Below are 19,159 nucleotides of genomic sequence, written 5' to 3' on the forward strand. Positions count from 1 at the left end.
GAGGGAGGGAGAGAGAGAGGTGTAGTGAGAGGGAGGGAGAGAGAGAGGTGTAGTGAGAGGGAGGGGGAGAGAGGTGTAGTGAGGGAGAGAGAGAGGTGTAGTGAGGGAGAGAGAGAGGTGTCGTGTTTATTCACATCCACCCCTCACTTCCCCACACTCACCTTCACCTCCCTCACCTCACCCATCCCTAACCCTCACACCTTCACCCCACCCTCACCTGATCCCTCCCTTGACCCAACCTGCCCACCCACCCATCTGTCCCTTCACCCCACATCTCCACCCACCCACTTTCCCCTCATCCATCCCTTCACCACACACTCCCCACCAGCCCTTCATGTCTTCTATCCCACCCACCCCTCATCCCCCACCCACCCTTCATCCCCCTCCTCCATATGTCAAATACTTGATTGAGTTTGTCAGATACAACGGCACCAATGGAATGGTACCAAGAGTGTATTCCACCTAAGTCTGGTCCCAGTCTGTCCCAGTCCCAGTGGAGGTACCTGTTCCATTGCCCCCCAGGCCCTGTAGGTAGGGGAAGTGCTGGATGTGGCTGGGGTTGTTGGCCACAGTCAGCAGGGCAGTGAGATTGCTGTAGGACGAGTTGTGAGGGAGGCTCAGGGCTCGACGCTGGAACTGAACCCAGGACTGACCCCTCGATCCTGGGGAGGAAAGAGGGGGGGAGGTCAGGAACCACTCACACACTTAGATCCAGTGTTCCTTAGTGTCCATCTCCCCTGTAACCCTTGTAGCTCGTCAGATGAATGTCTGGAAGATGTGTGATGAACGCCATATGGACGCTGGCCTTCTCTTCTCTCTCATCACTGTTTTTACTCCTCCATATTACATCTCAGCTTTCTAATGGTTTTTCTCTTTTACTCAATCAGTTCCTTCCATCTCCCTCTGCCACCCTTCATCTCTCTCCCTATTTCTCTCTCACTGCCTCCCTCTTTCTCTCCCTCTTTCTCTCTCACTGCCTCCCTCTTCCTCTCCCTCTCCCTCTTCCTCTCCCTACCCCTCTTCCTCTCCCTACCCCTCTTCCTCTCTCTACCCCTCTCTCTCCCCCTCTTCCTCTCTCTTTCTCCCTCTTCCTCTCTCTCCCTCTTCCTCTCGCTCTCTCCCTCTTCCTCTCTACCCCTCTTCCTCTCTACCCCTCTTCCTCTCTACCCCTCTTCCTCTCTACCCCTCTTCCTCTCTACCCCTCTTCCTCTCTACCCCTCTTCCTCTCTCTACCCCTCTTCCTCTCTCTACCCCTCTTCCTCTCTACCCCTCTTCCTCTCTACCCCTCTTCCTCTCTCTACCCCTCTTCCTCTCTCTACCTCTCTCTCCCCCTCTTCCTCTCTCGCTCCCTCTTCCTCTCTCGCTCCCTCTTCCTCTCTCGCTCCCTCTTTCTCTCCCCCTCTTCCACCCTCTCTCTCTCTCCCCCTCTTCCTCCCCCTCTCCCCTCTTCCTCCCCCTCTTCATCTCTCTCTCCCTCTTCATCTCTCTCTCCCCCTCTCTCTCCCCCTTCCTCTCTCTCTCCCCCTTCCTCTCTCTCTCCCCTTCCCCTCTCTCTCTCCCTTCCCTCTCTCTCTCCCCTCTTCCTCTCTCTCCCCTCTCTTCCTCTCTCTCGCTCCCTCTTCCTCTCTTCCTCTCTCTCTATCCCTCTCTCTCTCTCTCCCCCCTCTTCCTCTTCATCTCTCCCCTCCCTCTCTCTCTCCCCCTCCCTCTCCCTCTCTCTCCCTCCCTCCCTCTCTCTTCCTCCCTCTCCCTCTCTCTCCTCCCTCCCTCCCTCTCTCCCTCCCTCTCTCTCTCCCTCCCTCCCTCTCTCTCTCTCCCTCCCTCCCTCGCTCTCCCCCTCCCTCCCTCGCTCTCCCCTCCCTCCCTCGCTCTCCCCCTCCCTCCCTCGCTCGCTCGCTCTCTCCCTCTTCCGCTCGCTCTCTCCCTCTTCCGCTCGCTCTCTCCCTCTTCCGCTCGCTCTCTCCCTCTTCCGCTCGCTCTCTCCCTCTTCCGCTCGCTCTCTCCCTCTTCCGCTCGCTCTCTCCCTCTTCCGCTCGCTCTCTCCCTCTTCCGCTCGCTCTCTCCCAATTCCTCTCTCTCCCAATTCCTCTCTCTCTGCCCCTTCCTCTCTCTCCCGCTCTCTCTCCCTCTCCCGCTCTCTCTCCCTCTCCCGCTCTCTCTCCCTCTCCCGCTCTCTCTCCCTCTCCCGCCTCTCTCCCCTCTCCCGCTCTCTCTCCCTCTCCCGCCTCCTCTCTCCCTCTCCCTCTCCCGCTCTCTCCCCTCTCTCTCCCTCTCCCGCTCTCTCCCTCTCCTCTCCCTCCCTCTCCCGCTCTCCCCTTCCTCTCTCTCCCCCCTTCCTCTCTCTCTCCCCTTCCTCTCTCTCTCTCCCCCTTCCTCTCTCTCTCCCCCTTCCTCTCTCTCCCCCTCCTCTCTCTCTCTCCCCCTTCCTCTCTCTCTCTCCCCTTCTCTCTCTCTATCCCTCTTCCTCTCTCTCTCTCTATCCCTCTCTCTCTCCCTTTCCCTCTTCCTCCCTTTCCCTCTTCCTCCCCCTCTCCCCTCCCTCTCTCCCTCTCTCCTCTCCCTCTCCCGCTCTCTCTCCCTCTCCCGCTCTCTCTCCCTCTCCCGCTCTCTCTCCCTCTCCCGCTCTCTCTCCCGCTCTCTCTCCCTCTCCCGCTCTCTCTCCCTCTCCCTCTCCCGCTCTCTCTCCCTCTCCCGCTCTCTCTCCCTCTCCCTCTCCCGCTCTCTCTCCCGCTCTCTCTCCCTCTCCCGCTCTCTCTCCCTCTCCCTCTCCCGCTCTCTCTCCCTCTCCCTCCCTCTCCCGCTCTCCCCCTTCCTCTCTCTCTCCCCCTTCCTCTCTCTCTCCCCCTTCCTCTCTCTCTCCCCCTTCCTCTCTCCCCCTTCCTCTCTCTCTCTCCCCCTTCCTCTCTCTCTCTATCCCTCTTCCTCTCTCTCTCTCTATCCCTCTCTCTCCCTTTCCCTCTTCCTCCCTTTCCCTCTTCCTCCCCCTCTCCCCCTCCCTCTCTCTCCCTCTCTCCCTCTCTCTCTCCCGCTCTCTCTCCCTCTCCCGCTCTCTCTCCCTCTCCCGCTCTCTCTCCCTCTCCCGCTCTCTCTCCCTCTCCCGCTCTCTCTCCCTCTCCCGCTCTCTCTCCCGCTCTCTCTCCCTCTCCCGCTCTCTCTCCCTCTCCCTCTCCCGCTCTCTCCCTCTCCCGCTCTCTCTCCCTCTCCCTCTCCCGCTCTCTCTCCCTCTCCCTCTCCCGCTCTCTCTCCCTCTTCCGCTCTCTCTCCCTCTTCCGCTCTCTCTCCCTCTTCCGCTCTCTCTCCCTCTTCCGCTCTCTCTCCCTCTTCCGCTCTCTCTCCCTCTTCCGCTCTCTCTCCCTCTTCCGCTCTCTCTCCCCCTCTCCCTCCCTCCCTCCCTTCCTCCCTCCCTCTCTCTCTCTCTTCCTCACTTCCTCTCTCTAAGGGGTGTATTGGCATGGGAAACATGTTCACATTGCTAAAGCAAGTGGAATAGATAAACAAAAGTCAAATAAAACACAAAATGAACAGTAAACATTACACTCAAAAGTTCATTATGTGCAAATAGTTAAAGTACAAAAGGGAAAATAAATAAATATGGGTTGTATTTACAATGGTGTTTGTTCTTCACTGGTTGCCCTTTTCTTGTGGCAACAGGTCACACATATTGCTGTTGTGATGGTATACTGTGGTATTTAACCCAATAGATATGGGAGTTTATCAAAATTTGATTTGTTTTTCGAATTCCTTGTAGGTCTGTGTAATCTGAGGGAAATATGTTCACTGAGTCTGTACATAGTCAAAGCTGTGCTTAAGTTTGCGTCAGTCACAGTGGTGAGGTATTCTGCCACTGTGTACTCTCTCTTTAGAACCAAATAGCATTATAGTTTGCTCTGTTTTTTTGTTACATTTTTCCAATGTGTCAAATAATTCTCTTTTTGTTTTCTCATGATTTGGTTGTGTCTAATTGTGTTGCTGTCCTGGGGTTCTGTGGGGTCTGTTTGTGAACAGAGCCTCAGGACCAGCTTGCTTACGGGACTTTTTTCCAGGTTCATCTCTCTGTAGATGATGGCTTTGTTATGGAAGGTTTGGGAATCGTTTCCTTTCAGGTGGTTGTAGAATTTAACGTCTCTTTTCTGGATCTTAATAATTAGCTGGTATCGGCCTTATTCTGCTCTGCATGCATTATTTGGTGTTTTACGTTGTACATGGAGGAGATTTTTACAGGATTCTCCATGCAGAGTCTAAATTTGGTGTTTGTCCCATTTTGTGAATGTTTGGATTCAATGGATTCTATAAACTGATTCAAGTATTTTTGGCCAGATCCTAATTGGTATGTCGAATTGTATGTTCCTTTTGATGGCATAGAAAGACCTTCTTGTTTCTCAGATCGTTCACAGCTTTGTGGAAGTTACCTGTGGCACTGATGTTTAGGCGGAGGTTTGTTTAGGCCGACTACAAACAATCTATAACTGAGCTAATAGCTCACTAACTAAAATCAAATCAAATGTTATTGGTCACATACAGTGAGGCAAAAAAGTATTTAGTCAGCCACCAATTGTGCAAGTTCTCCCACTTAAAAAGATGAGAGAGGCCTGTAATCTTCATCATCGGTACACTTCAACTATGACAGACAAAATTAGGGGGAAAAAATCCAGAAAATCACATTGTAGGATTTTTAATGAATTTATTTGCAAATTATGGTGGAAAATAAGTATTTGGTCAATAACAAAAGTTTCTCAATACTTTGTTATATACCCTTTGTTGGCAAAGGGACCAGGATGACTGATCCGTGTAAAGGAAAGAATGAATGGGGCCATGAATCGTGAGATTTTGAGTGAAAACCTCCTTCCATCAGCAAGGGCATTGAAGATGAAACGTGGCTGGGTCTTTCAGCATGACAATGATCCCAAACACACCGCCCGGGCAACGAAGGAGTGGCTTCGTAAGAAGCATTTCAAGGTCCTGGAGTGGCCTAGCCAGTCCCCAGATCTCAACCCCATAGAAAATATTTGGAGGGAGTTGAAAGTCCGTGTTGCCCAGCAACAGCCCCAAAACATCACTGCTCTAGAGGAGATCTGCATGGAGGAATGGGCCAAAATACCAGCAATACCAGAATTAGTGTTAGTATTGGGGTAAGGGGTTGTGGGTTAGGAGATGGTGTTGGGGTATGGTTAGGGGTTAAGGAAATTACGATTTAGAATGGGAATCAATTGTGTCCCCACAAGGTTAGTTAAACAAGACTGTGTGTGTTATAGAGAAGTTTGTATAGTGGGGCTTTGCGATGATGTCATAGTGTTTCCACTGTGGTGAGTGTACATTCCTGGGCAGTGAGACAACGCTGCAGCCGGGCCTGTGTGTTTTCTCTAGCTCTGTGTATCCTCTGCCTTCAGTACACCTGATCTGGTATTGATCTGAACGTCTAGTTTTGAAGGAGGTCTGGTATTGATCTGAATGTCCAGTTTGAAGGAGGTCTGTTATAGTGCCAATCCAAAAAGCCCCTCCTCATCCTCTTCCCCTCCAAAGAGTTCCCTCCCTTTTCTTCCATCTATAATGGACATTGCACCCTTCCCCCCTTCTCCCATCCCCTCACTTCCCAAGTTCTCCCCATCCCCTCTTCCCAGCCTCTCCCCCTTTCCCTCATCCCCCAACCCCTCACCCCCTCTCTTCCCCCATTCTCCCCATCCCTTCCCCCTCTCCCCATCCCCTCTATTTCCCCATTCTCCCCATCCCCCTTCTTCCCCCTCTCTCCATCCCCTCTTCCCCCGTTCTCCCCATCCCCTCTTCCCAGCCTCTCCCCCTTTCCCTCACTCACCCTCTTCCCCCCACTCCCTCTTCTCCCCTCATCCCCCCACTCCCTCTTCTCCCTCCTCCCCCACTCCCTCTCTACCCCCCACTCCCTCTTCTCCCCTCTTCCTCTCTTCCCCCCACCCCCTCTTCCCCCTTCTCCCCACTCCCTCACTTCCCCCACTCCCCCTTCTCCCCACCCCCTCTCTCCCCCCACTCCTTCTTCTCCCCTCTTCCCCCAACTCGCTCTTCTCCCCTCTTCCCCCCACTCCCTCTTCTCCCCACTCCCTCTCTTCCCCCCACTCCCTCTTCTCCCTCTGCCCCCCACTCCCTCTCTTCCCCCCACTCCCTCTCTTCCCCCCACTCCCTCTCTTCCCCCACTCCCTCTTCTCCCCTCTTCCCCCACTCCCTCTTCCCCCCACTCCCTCTCTTCCCCCACTCCCTCTCTTCCCCCCACTCCCTCTTCTCCCCTCTTCCCCCCACTCCCCCCACTCCCTCTCTTCCCCCCACTCCCTCTTCTCCCCTCTTCCTCTCTTCCCCCCACCCCCTCTTCCCCCTTCTCCCCACTCCCTCACTTCCCCCCACTCCCCCTTCTCCCCACCCCCTCTCTCCCCCACTCCTTCTTCTCCCCTCTTCCCCCAACTCCCTCTTCTCCCCTCCTCCCCCACTCCCTCTCTACCCCCACTCCCTCTTCTCCCCTCTTCCTCTCTTCCCCCACTCCTTCTTCTCCCCTCTTCCCCCAACTCCCTCTTCTCCCCTCCTCCCCCACTCCCTCTCTTCCCCCCACTCCCTCTTCCCCCCACTCCCTCTCTTCCCCCCACTCCCTCTCTTCCCCACTCCCTCTTCTCCCTCTTCCCCCTCTTCCCCCACTCCCTCTTCCCCCTCTTCCCCCCCACTCCCTCTTCTCCCCTCTTCCCCCCACTCCCTCTTCTCCCCTCTTCCCCCCACTCCCTCTTCTCCCCTCTTCCCCCTCTTCCCCCCACTCCCTCTTCCCCCTCTTCCCCCCACTCCCTCTTCCCCCTCTTCCCCCCACTCCCTCTTCCCCCTCTTCCCCCACTCCCTCTTCCCCCTCTTCCCCCCACTCCCTCTTCTCCCCTCTTCCCCCCCCCACTCCCTCTTCTCCCCTCTTCCCCCCACTCCCTCCCTTCCCCTTCTCCCCACCCCCTCTCTTCCCCCTTCCCCACTACTCCCTCTCTTCTCCCCACCCCCACTCTTCCCCCCACTCCCTATCTTCACCCTCCCTCTCTCCACTCCCTCCACTCCCTCTCTTCTCCCCACTCCCTCTTCTCCCCTCTTCCCCCCCCACTCCCTCTTCCCCCACTCCCTCTCTTCCCCCCCACTCCCTCTCTTCCCCCCCAAAATATCATGATATAACACACTGTGTGTGGGGATGGGGGCCACTGTATGCACCAGACCATAGCATGATTGTCCTGCCCTCCTGGAGGACGGACACACACAGCTCAGTCAGCAAGATTTAAAGGAGTAGCAGCAGCAGAACCGCACTCAGATAGGATAGCAGAGCAGGAGAAGAGCAGATGGTATGGGACACACTAAATGAGTGTGGTTATTGAAGACAAACACAGACACACATAGCAAAACAAGCACACTGATCAGACACACGGCAGACAAAGATACATGTTATAAGATCACATCTAATTTAATCTTACCTAATGTAATTGCTCCTTACTGATTGACAGAGGAACAGAGGACACATGCTGCCTGTGTGTGTGTGTGTGTGTGTGTGTGTGTGTGTGTGTGTGTGTGTGCGCGCGCGCGGGTCTTTCATTAGAGAGATGTTTTAAAGGGGTGGACATATTTCATTATTAATGTGTGTGAGGTCACTGGGCCAGGGACAGTGTCTAAGTACACACTCTCTCTCTCACCTTGGGATCCAGAGTTAATGTGTATCAGGTCTTCATACACCATCAGAGTGGCAGCTCTCTCTGGTAGCAGCTCCAGACTGAGAGAGGAAAACACTGGAACACACATTTCAGTCATTTTGACATTTCAGCAGAGGCTTGGCGTTGCAAGCACCTTGCTCTACCAACTGAGCCACATGGGACCCACCACAGTCACTCATTTATTCATCACAATAACCCCCCCTGTGGCTCATTTTTATTCTCACTAATAAAAGGTCAACTATTGAATTTTGTGTTCCTCTCAACTTCATTCTAAACCTAGTGGGTTCTTTATTTTCTAGCATTGTGGTTTGTAGATTTATTTTTATTTTTAAAGATCTTACTTGATTAGTTTAAATCTCTAGCTTTCCCTTTTCCATTCTCTGTGATCTGCCTGGACTATTAAAGCCTTGGATGGTGTTTTTCATAGCGCCCTTCGTTTTATCACAGGAGACAGTTTAATTACTCAACACTGTATTCTTCACCAAAAGGTTCTCTGTAGAGTCACTACAGTCTTTTTGTTTACAAAGCCCTGCTCCACAAACTCCCAACTTCCCTTAGCTAACATCACTATTAAGACTTAAAATGACAAGTTCTGAAACCTGTTCACGGGGTTGGTTAACTCTGGAGACTCCTTTGGTGTCTAGAGAGTTAGGTCCATCAGCCTTTCATTTCCTTGCACCGTACGTGTGGAATGATCTACAATACACTTTCAAATGGGAGGAATTGGTGTCTCTAGGTCATGTCAGATGGTTGTTAAGGGACCTTTTTACAGAAGAATGTGTTTTGCTTTTTGTGTATTTTATTGTGTATATGAATGTGTAGTTAAATGTGTTTATTGTATTTTGATGTGTATTGTGGTGCTATACAGGGCTCACCTGGAAGAGAGACCTTGACTCCCTGTCTAAATAAAGACACCTTGGTCTCAGCATTGACTCCCTGTCTAAATAAAGAGATGCTGGTCTCAGCATTGACTCCCTGTCTAAATAAAGAGATGCTGGTCTCAGCATTGACTCCCTGTCTAAATAAAGAGATGCTGGTCTCAGCATTGACTCCCTGTCTAAATAAAGAGATGCTGGTCTCAGCATTGACTCCATCAAAATAAAGAGATGCTGGTCTCAGCATTGACTCTCTGTCTAAATAAAGAGATGCTGGTCTCAGTATTGACTCCCTGTCTAAATAAAGACACCTTGGTCTCAGCATTGACTCCCTGTCTAAATAAAGACACCTTGGGTCTCAGCATTGACTCCCTGTCTAAATAAAGACACCTTGATCTCAGCATTGACTCCGTCTAAATAAAGACACCTTGATCTCAGCATTGACTCCGTCTAAATTAAGAGATGCTGGTCTCAGCATTGACTCCGTCTAAATTAAGAGATGCTGGTCTCAGCATTGACTCCGTCTAAATAAAGAGATGCTGGTCTCAGCATTGACTCCGTCTAAATAAAGAGATGCTGGTCTCAGCATTGACTCCGTCTAAATAAAGAGATGCTGGTCTCAGCATTGACTCCGTCTAAATAAAGAGACGCTGGTCTCAGCATTGACTCCCTGTCTAAATAAAGAGATGCTGGTCTCAGCATTGACTCCCTGTCTATATAAAGAGACGCTGGTCTCAGCATTGACTCCCTGTCTATATAAAGAGACGCTGGTCTCAGCATGGACTCCCTGTCTAAATAAAGACACCTTGATCTCAGCATTGACTCCGTCTAAATAAAGAGATGCTGGTCTCAGCATTGACTCCCTGTCTAAATAAAGAGATGCTGGTCTCAGCATTGACTCCCTGTCTAAATAAAGAGACGCTGGTCTCAGCATTTACTCCCTGTCTAAATAAAGAGACGCTGGTCTCAGCATTGACTCCCTATCTATATAAAGAGACGCTGGTCTCAGCATTGACTCCCTGTCTAAATAAAGAGACGCTGGTCTCAGCATTGACTCCCTATCTATATAAAGAGACGCTGGTCTCAGCATGGACTCCCTGTCTAAATAAAGAGACGCTGGTTTCAGCATTGTCAAAGACTCCAGCCACCCTAGTCATAGATTCTTCCCTCTGCTATACTGCACGGCAAGTCTAGGTCCAAGAGGCTTCTTAACAGCTTCTACCCCCAAGCCATAAGACTCTAATCAAATGGCTACCCAGACTATTTGCATTGCCCCCCCCCCTTTTTATACCGCTGCTACTCTGTTATTATTTAAGCATAGTCACTTTATTAACTCTAACTACATGTAGAAATTACCTCAATTACCTCGACTAACCTGTACCCCCGCACATTGACTCTGTACCGGTACCCCCTGTATATGGTCTCACTATTGTTATTTTACTGCTGCTCTTTAACTACTTGTTACTTTTATTTCTTATTTGCATTTTTTTTAACTGCATTGTTGGTTAGGGGCTTGAAAGTATGCATTTCACTGTAAGTTCTACACTTGTTGTATTTGAAGCATGTGACTAATAACATTTGATTTGGCTCCCTGTCTAAATGAAGAGACCTTGGTCTCAGCATTGACTACCAGTCTAAACAAAGACTGAATAAAAATCAGACAAAAGTTCTCCTCTTTCCTCCTCCTTTCTCCGTCGCTCCTCCTTTCCCCTCTCCCCCCGTCGCTCCTCCTTTCCCCTCTCCCCCCGTCGCTCCTCCTTTCCCCTCTCCCCCCGTCGCTCCTCCTTTCCCCGCCGTCGCTCCTCCTTTCCCCTCTCCCTCCTTTCCCCTCTCCCTCCTTTCCCCTCTCCCTCCGTCACTCCTCCTTTCCCCTCCGTCACTCCTCCTTTCCCCTCCGTCACTCCTCCTTTCCCCTCTCCCCTCTCCCTCCTTTCCCCTCCGTCACTCCTCCTTTCCCCTCCGTCACTCCTCCTTTCCCCTCCGTCACTCCTCCTTTCCCCTCCGTCACTCCTCCTTTCCCCTCCGTCACTCCTCCTTTCCCCTCCGTCACTCCTCCTTTCCCCTCCGTCACTCCTCCTTTCCCCTCTCCCTCCTTTCCCCTCTCCCTCCGTCACTCCTCCTTTCCCCTCTCCCTCCTTTCCCCTCTCCCTCCTTTCCCCTCTCCCTCCTTTCCCTCTCCCTCCGTCACTCCTCCTTTCCCCTCCGTCACTCCTCCTTTCCCCTCCGTCACTCCTCCTTTCCCCTCTCCCTCCTTTCCCCTCTCCCTCCGTCACTCCTCCTTTCCCCTCTCCCTCCTCCTTTCCCCTCTCCCTCCTCCTTTCCCCTCTCCCTCCTCCTTTCCCCTCTCCCTCCTCCTTTCCCCTCTCCCTCCTCCTTTCCCCTCTCCCTCCTCCTTTCCCCTCTCCCTCCTTTCCCCTCTCTCTCCGTCACTCCTCCTTTCCCCTCTCTCTCCGTCACTCCTCCTTTCCCCTCTCTCTCCGTCACTCCTCCTTTCCCCTCTCTCTCCGTCACTCCTCCTTTCCCCTCTCTCTCCGTCACTCCTCCTTTCCCCTCTCTCTCCGTCACTCCTCCTTTCCCCTCTCTCTCCGTCACTCCTCCTTTCCCCTCTCTCTCCGTCACTCCTCCTTTCCCCTCTCCCTCCGTCACTCCTCCTTTCCCCTCTCCGTCACTCCTCCTTTCCCCTCTCCGTCACTCCTCCTTTCCCCTCTCCGTCACTCCTCCTTTCCCCTCTCCGTCACTCCTCCTTTCCCCTCTCCGTCACTCCTCCTTTCCCCTCTCCGTCACTCCTCCTTTCCCCTCTCTGTCACTCCTAAATTGTCCAGTGCTGATAAGCATGTGTGTGTGAACAATCTGAAAGTGTTGTGTGAGGATAATGGGGGGGTCACTTATTATAATAAAGCTGTAATGGGGCACCCTCATTATCCTCACACACCACTTTCAGATTGTTCACACACACACACACACACACACAGTAGACTTGACTACTTTGACCTACCGGGCAGTCTGGTGGGTCTCCAGGGGGCGGAATTTGGCACGTAGCCCTGTCTGGTTGCTGTGACAACCAGCAGGGTTCCAAGGCGGTAGGGAAAACGCAGGTAGGCATTGCCGTCGGCAGCAGAGGTCTCTGTGGTTACAGAGGTGTGGTTGGTGAAGAGCTCGATGGTGGCTCCGCCCAGGGGCTGGTGGGTGCTGGCATCACTCAGGTGAACCTTCAGAGTCACCTCTACACAGAGAGAGTGCGAGAGTTACACACTCGGCTAAGTAAGCGTCAGTGATGTAAAATAAGATACTTTATTTTTAAATACTTGAAAGTACTACTTTTTTGGGGTAACTTTTACTTCACTACATTCCCAAAGAAAATAACGTACTTTTTACTCCACACATTTTGACTGACATCCCAAAGTACTCATTACATTTGGAATGCTCAGCAGGACATGAAAATGGTCCAATTCACACACTTATCAAAAGACCATCCTTTGTCATCATCCCTACTGCCTCTGATCTGGCAGACTCAATAAACAGAAATTATTCATTTGTAAATTATGACTGCGTGTTGTACTGTGCCCCTGGCTATACATTTTTAAAGGAAGAGAATTGTGCCATCTGGTTCGCTTAATATAAGGAATTTTAAAGGATTTATCATTTTACTTTTGATACTTAAGTGTATTTAAAACCAAATACTTTTACTCAAGTAGTATTTACTGGGTGACTTTCACATTTACTTGAGTCTTTTTCTATGAAATTATCTTTACTTCAAGTATGACAATCGGGTACTTTTTCCACCAGTAGTAAGCATGCACCACACAGACTCAGGCTCGTCACTCTAATTGTCTGTAATTAGTTGGCCTTCAATCTCTAACGAGTCCCATTTCATCTGAAAATGAACCAACTGAACAGCGTACAACCGAATGAAGTGTATCAATGTCCAGTCCAACAGAAAATGAATCCTAGAACAGAGCCTATGATATAGCCTAGGCATATACAGTTGAAGTCGGAAGTTTACATACACCTTAGCCAGGTACATTTAAACTCAGTATCACAATTCCTGACATTTAATCATAGTAAAAATTCCCTGTCTTAGGTCAGTTAGGATCACCACTTTATTTTATGAATGTGAAATGTCAGAATAATAGTAGAGAGAATTATTTCTTTCAGCTTTTATTTCTTTCATCACATTCCCAGTGGGTCAGAAGTTTACATACACTCATTTAGTATTTGGTAGCATTGCCTTTAAATTGTTTACTTTGTCAAACGTTTTGGGTTGCCTTCCACAAGCATCCCACAATAAGTTGGGTGAATTTTGGCCCATTCCTCCTGACAGAGCTGGTGTAACAGAGTCCGGTTTATAGGCCTCCTTGCTCACACACGCTTTTTCAGTTCTACCCACAAATTTTCTATGGGATTGAGGTCCCATAGAAGACCACTGATAATCTCCCTCGATCTGGGGCTCCACGCAAGATCTCACCCCGTGGGCTCAAAATGATCACAAGAACAGTGAGCAAAAAATCTCAGAACCACATGGGGGGACCTAGTGAATGACCTGCAGAGAGCTGGGACCAAAGTAACAAATCCTACCATCAGCAACACACTACGCCGGCAGGGACTCAAATCATGCAGTGCCAGACGTGTCCCCCTGCTTAAGCCAGTACATGTCCAGGCCCATCTGAAGTTTGCTAGAGAGCATTTGGATGATCCAGAAGAAGATTGGGGAATGTCATATGGTCAGATTAAACCAAAATAGAACTTTTTGGTAAAAACTCAACTCGTCGTGTTTGGAGGACAAAGAATGCTGAGCTGCATCCAAAGAACACCATACCTACTGTGAAGCATGGGGCTGTTTTTCTGCAAAGGGACCAGGACGACTGATCCGTGTAAAGGAAAGAATGAATGGGGCCATGTATTGTGAGATTTTGAGTGAAAACCTCCTTCCATCAGCAAGGGCATTGAAGATGAAACGTGGCTGGGTCTTTCAGCATGACAATGATCCCAAACACACCGCCCGGGCAACGAAGGAGGGGCTTCGTAAGAAGCATTTCAAGGTCCTGGAGTGGCCTAGCCAGTCTCCAGATCTCAACCCCATAGAAAATCTTTGGAGGGAGTTGAAAGTCCATGTTGCCCCAAAACATCACTGCTCTAGAGGAGATCTGCATGGAGGAATGGGCCAAAATACCAGCAACAGTGTGTGAAAACCTTGTGAAGACTTACAGATAACGTTTGACCTCTGTCATTGCCAACAAATGGTATATAACAAAGTATTGAGAAACTTTTGTTATTGACCAAATACTTATTTTCCACCATAATTTGCAAATAAATTCATTAAAAATCCTACAATGTGATTTTCTGGATTTTTTTCCTCATTTTGTCTGTCATAGTTGAAGTGTACCTATGATGAAAATTACAGGCCTCTCATCTTTTTAAGTGGGAGAACTTGCACAATTGGTGGCTGACTAAATACTTTTTTGCCCCACTGTATATTATAATAATTTTAACTTTATTTAACCAGGTAGGTCAGTTACTTACAACTGCAACCTGGCCAAGATAAAGCAAAGCAGTGCGACAAAAAACAACAGAGTTACACATAGGAGAAACAAAAGTACAGTCATTAACACAATAGAAAAAGTCTATATACAGTGTGTGCAAATGGAGTAAGGAGGTAAGGCAATAAATAGGCCATAGTAGCGAAGCAATTACAATTTAGCAGATTAACACTGGAGTGATAGATGAGCAGATGATGATGTGCAAGTAGAAATACTGGTGAGCGAAAGAGCAAAAAAGTAAATAAAAACAATATGGGGATGAGGTAGGTAGTTGGGTGATTGATTACCTTTATTTTTTCCCCCTAAATTCCGTTTGTCTTTCCAGGATTCCGTTTCCCCCTGTTTTTTCAGGTTCACTCAAAATTGCACTATTTTAATAGAAAAAAAACAAATAAAAACAGAGGTCTGGGAGTTTTTGGTGGAAAATTGTTTTTGTTTTGGTGTAGATAACCTTTAATTCCAGTGAGCACCTAAGGTTTTTTGAAGCCACATGTGATGGTAGAGTTTACAAAAGAAATACACAATGGATTGATGAAATAATCCTGATACCATTCTGCCAGGGAAGCAAGGCTACTTTGTAGTTAACATTTCATTGAGACGTTTTTTGGGAAAGCATTTCCATCTACCAGAAGACTGTTTTCATTAACATCATTGCCAAATGCTACACAGAGTGGTAGCTGAAAGCACTGCACATACACAGACAGGGGTATTCTGGAATGGGAGACAGATGGTGAAACCCCAAGTTTCACAAGAGAAATCCAAGTATTTAGAACACTTTAGTTTCAGTGAGCGTGAGTTAACCTTGGCAAGGTAACAGGTCAGGCCAGAACACTAACCTTTACCACTGTGGCGAAAGGCACTGTGCATGAGTCAAACGGTGTGAGTGAGACAGAGAGAGAGACAGAGGACAACCAGAAAAAGAGAGCTAAACCTTTAAAAACAGAGTATGCACGCACGCACACACATCCATTTCAGCTTGTTTCATAAAGGAGCTTGGCTAACAGCTAAACGGTGACTTGGTACCAACACTAAACAAATTTCTGGTCTGGCAGGTTATGTAAACAACAGTAATGTGTGCTAATGGCTAACAAGGATACTTTAGCCATACTTCATCACTGAAATAAGTAGCAGCTCAGTCTTGTACAGTCACCGACAGCAAGAGGAGCAATTCATTTCATCAACTCAAAACACACACCTTCCTCATCTCTCTGCTATTACACTATCTACTTACTCCTGTGTCGTATACGCGCACACGCACCCACGCAAGCACACCCTCACACACACACACCCTCTCACAAACCCTGTCCACACCCCCCCCTCTCACAAACCCTGTCTCACCCCCCCCCTCCCCCTCTCACAAACCCTGTCTCACCCCCCTCCCCCTCTCACAAACCCTGTCTCACCCCCTCCCCCTCTCACAAACCCTGTCTCACCCCCCTCCCCCTCTCACAAACCCTGTCTCACCCCCCTCCCCCTCTCACAAACCCTGTCTCACCCCCCTCCCCCTCTCACAAACCCTGTCTCACCCCCTCTCCCTCTCACAAACCCTGTCTCACCCCCCTCTCCCTCTCACAAACCCTGTCTCACCCCCCTCTCCCTCTCACAAACCCTGTCTCACCCCCCTCTCCCTCTCACAAACCCTGTCTCACCCCCTCTCCCTCTCACAAACCCTGTCTCACCCCCTCCCCTCTCACAAACCCTGTCTCACCCCCCTCCCCCAAACCCTGTCTCACCCCCCTCCCCTCTCACAAACCCTGTCTCACACCCCCTCCCCCAAACCCTGTCTCACACCCCCCTCCCTCTCACAAACCCCGTCTCACACACACACACACACACACACACACACACACACCTCTCACAAACCCTGTCTCACAATCACACACACCCTCTCACAAACCCTGTCTCACAATCACACACACCCTCTCACAGACCCTGTCTCTCAAACACACACACACACCTTCCCTCTCACAAACCCTGTCTCTCAAACACACACACACACACACACCCTCTCACAAACCCTGTCTCTCAAACACACACACACACCCTCTCACAAACCCTGTCTCTCAAACACACACACCCTCTCACAAACCCTGTCTCTCAAACACACACACACCGTCTCTCATCTACATGTCCTCGTGGCAGACACTTTGTGATAAGGGGAGTGGTGTCTGATCATTGGCCCTTAATTAAGGCTAAAGGGTGTGCCCCTCCCCCCTACCGTACATACACATCCTTTAGCCTTACATAGACACACCCACACTTACCCCGTCCCCCGACCATGCACTCCCTCCACTCGCAACTCCCCAGGTTGGATGATTATTCTGGTAGACACACCCACACTTACCCCGTCCCCCGACCATGCTCACCCTCCACTCCCAACCCCAGGCTGGATGATTATTCAGGTAACAGACACACAGAGGGTCAGACAGATACAGACTACAGGAGACGGACCATTACAGATTATCTATCTGGGTCGCCCGAATATATCACTTACCTAACTAGTTGCAACAAACATTTTAAGTTTCACTGTAGTGGGTCTGGGAGAGGGAGGTATTTAAATGGTGCATCACTTCCTGTCCCAGTGTACCGTCCTTCTTTAGGGGTACCAGCTGTGCTCACTCTGAAGAGCTCCCCTGGGAGACTGGGGCGCGCGCACACACACACCTCCCCATTCTGATCCAATAAATCTCTGGTGACATCCTTAAACAGGCTACAGCCCTCTGAAAAAAGTGCATCGCAAAAACACACACGCATGTAGGAAGAGAAATGTTGTGTCTCAGCAGCCCTGTTAAACCAGTCGTTCTCTCAGTTACTGGCTCTCGGTCGGTCTGTCGGTCTGTGTGCCATATGGAGGATAAAGGCATCAAAGAGAGTTTTTCCTGACCTGATGCTGAGATCTACCACCAATTAGCCCAAGCAACAGCAGCCAGAGCAGCAGGGCGTGTGTGAGACAGACAGTATGGGTGTGAGAGGTAGAGCCAGTGTGTATCATTGTGTTTGTGTGAGTGTGTGTAGAGGTTATTGATCAGACCCTGCTGTGAGGTAGAGGGAGTTGGACATCATCACTGAGCCATAATAATGGCAGGAGGACAGTAGCATCCTCTGTCTGTGGCTACTAGCGGCTCTGATGGATGGCTACTGCTATCAAAGGTCAACTGGTTGTGCTTATGGTATCCATGGTTAGTGGTTATTAAACTGTCAGATCTGGTCCTAGATACTGTTAACTCCTGGTGTGTGTACCGGTTCAACCCCTGCTGGTGATTTTTCTCTTCCCGCTCAACGCAAACACACAAAAATGTAATAGGATAGGGATAATCCACCACAACATCTTTAACATAACCTACCAAGTTCTCTCTTTAAATATCCTGATCAATATTCCAGGACAGTAAATGAGTAGGCAGAGATTACAGTATATAGGGAATAATCCCCTCAACTCTGCAGGAGAGGAGAGATGGAGGCTTTCTTTGGTACCATCACAACCTTTCAAACTCCTCCTTGGCACACTAGGAAACTACAGTGTTCTGTGTTCTACGAAAATAAATCCTTTGAGTCATCTCATTAATATTTGGGGGATTCCCCATCTCTCTCCCTTTCTGCTCTTATTAGGTCTATTTATCGTACACTCTCCATTTCCTTCATCGCTTTCCTGGTTGTGTGTATAAAGACGTGGGGACCGAGCATGATAGACTACTTTGTTTTTGAAGAGGTCTTGTTTGAGAATGAGCGGTGCTGGTGTTGTTCTGTCTCTCTGGGGCATGGAGACCCAATTTGGGTTAGGGTGGAGAAACTCGGACGTAGTGGACGAACTGCAGAAAAAATACTGACTTCAAGGTATATTTGAAGCGTTTTATTCCAAAACACTATTTATCCATTTTCAGAAATGTTGGTAAATTTATTTTTGTTTAAAGAACTTCTGAAAGAGATTGGTGTTTTTCACCCATCTAATCATGACTTGTTAAAATGACAGACATTTTTGTCTGAAACTTATCACTAGAATGTTTGTCTCTAGAAAATGAAACGATCATTTTGTTTTAAAATGATATATCCACCTCACTCACTGAGAAAAAAGTATTACTGCAAGGTGTTGCACAGTCTGTGACAAAAAAAAAAACATTTTTTATTTTTTTTGTCACAGACTGCAACACCTTGCAGTAATACTTTTTTAAAACCTGCATATTTAGTTAATATTGCCTGCTAACATAAATTTCATTTAACTAGGGAAATTGTGTCACTTCAAGCAGTCAGGGTATATGCAGCAGTCCGCATGGCTCGTTGCTAACTGTGTGAAGAACATTTATTCCTAACAAAGACCGTAATTAATTTTCCAGAATTGTAAATACTTATGACATAACATTGAAGGTTGTGCAATGTAACAACAATATTTAGACTTCCGTACTTTATCTAACGGCATAACGAACGGTTCCTTATTTCACTGAAAGAATAAACTTTTGGTTTTCAAAATGATAGTTTCCGGATTCGACCATATTAATGACCAAAGGCTCGTATTTCTGTGTGTTATTATGTTATAATTATGTCTATGATTTGATATATCGGTCTGACTGAACGATGGTATGCAGCAACAAGCTCGTAAGCATTCATTCAAACAGCACTTTAGTGAAATGGCGATGTGAAATGGCTAGCTAGTCAGCGGGGTGCACGCTAATAGCGGTTCAATCGGTGACGTCATTAGCTCTGAGACCTTGAAGTAGTTGCTCTGCAAGGGCCTCAGCTTTTGTGGAGCGATGGGTAACGATGCTTCAAGGGTGGCTGTTGTCGATGTGTTCCTGGTTCGAGTCCAGGTATGGGCGAGGAGAGGGACGGAAGCTATACTATAACACTGGCAATACTAAAGTGCCTATAAGAACATCCAATATTCAAAGTATATGAAATACAAATGGTATAGAGGAAAATAGTCCTATAATAACTACAACCTAAAACATCTTACCTAGGAATATTGAAGACTCGTGTAAAAAGGTACCACCAGCTTATGTTCTCATGTTCTGAGCAAGGAACTTAAACATTAGCTTTTTTACATGGCACATAATGCACTTTTACTTTCTACTCC

General features: G+C 48.9%; 1 protein-coding gene across 1 annotated transcript in view; it reads right to left on the reverse strand.

Annotated features, from left to right (window-relative positions):
- LOC135520771 (protein FAM171A1-like) overlaps nucleotides 1-19,159 on the reverse strand; it is a 58,409-nt gene that overhangs the window by 33,714 nt on the left and 5,536 nt on the right. The window contains exons 2-4 of the mRNA XM_064946550.1: nucleotides 11,553-11,780; nucleotides 7,665-7,757; nucleotides 504-662 (exon numbers count right to left, since the gene is read on the reverse strand). Of these exons, the coding sequence (XP_064802622.1) occupies nucleotides 504-662; nucleotides 7,665-7,757; nucleotides 11,553-11,780 (480 nt within the window). The remainder of the gene's footprint in view (nucleotides 1-503; nucleotides 663-7,664; nucleotides 7,758-11,552; nucleotides 11,781-19,159) is intronic.

Source organism: Oncorhynchus masou, chromosome 29 (assembly GCF_036934945.1).
Source record: "Oncorhynchus masou masou isolate Uvic2021 chromosome 29, UVic_Omas_1.1, whole genome shotgun sequence".
NCBI lineage: Eukaryota > Metazoa > Chordata > Actinopteri > Salmoniformes > Salmonidae > Oncorhynchus > Oncorhynchus masou.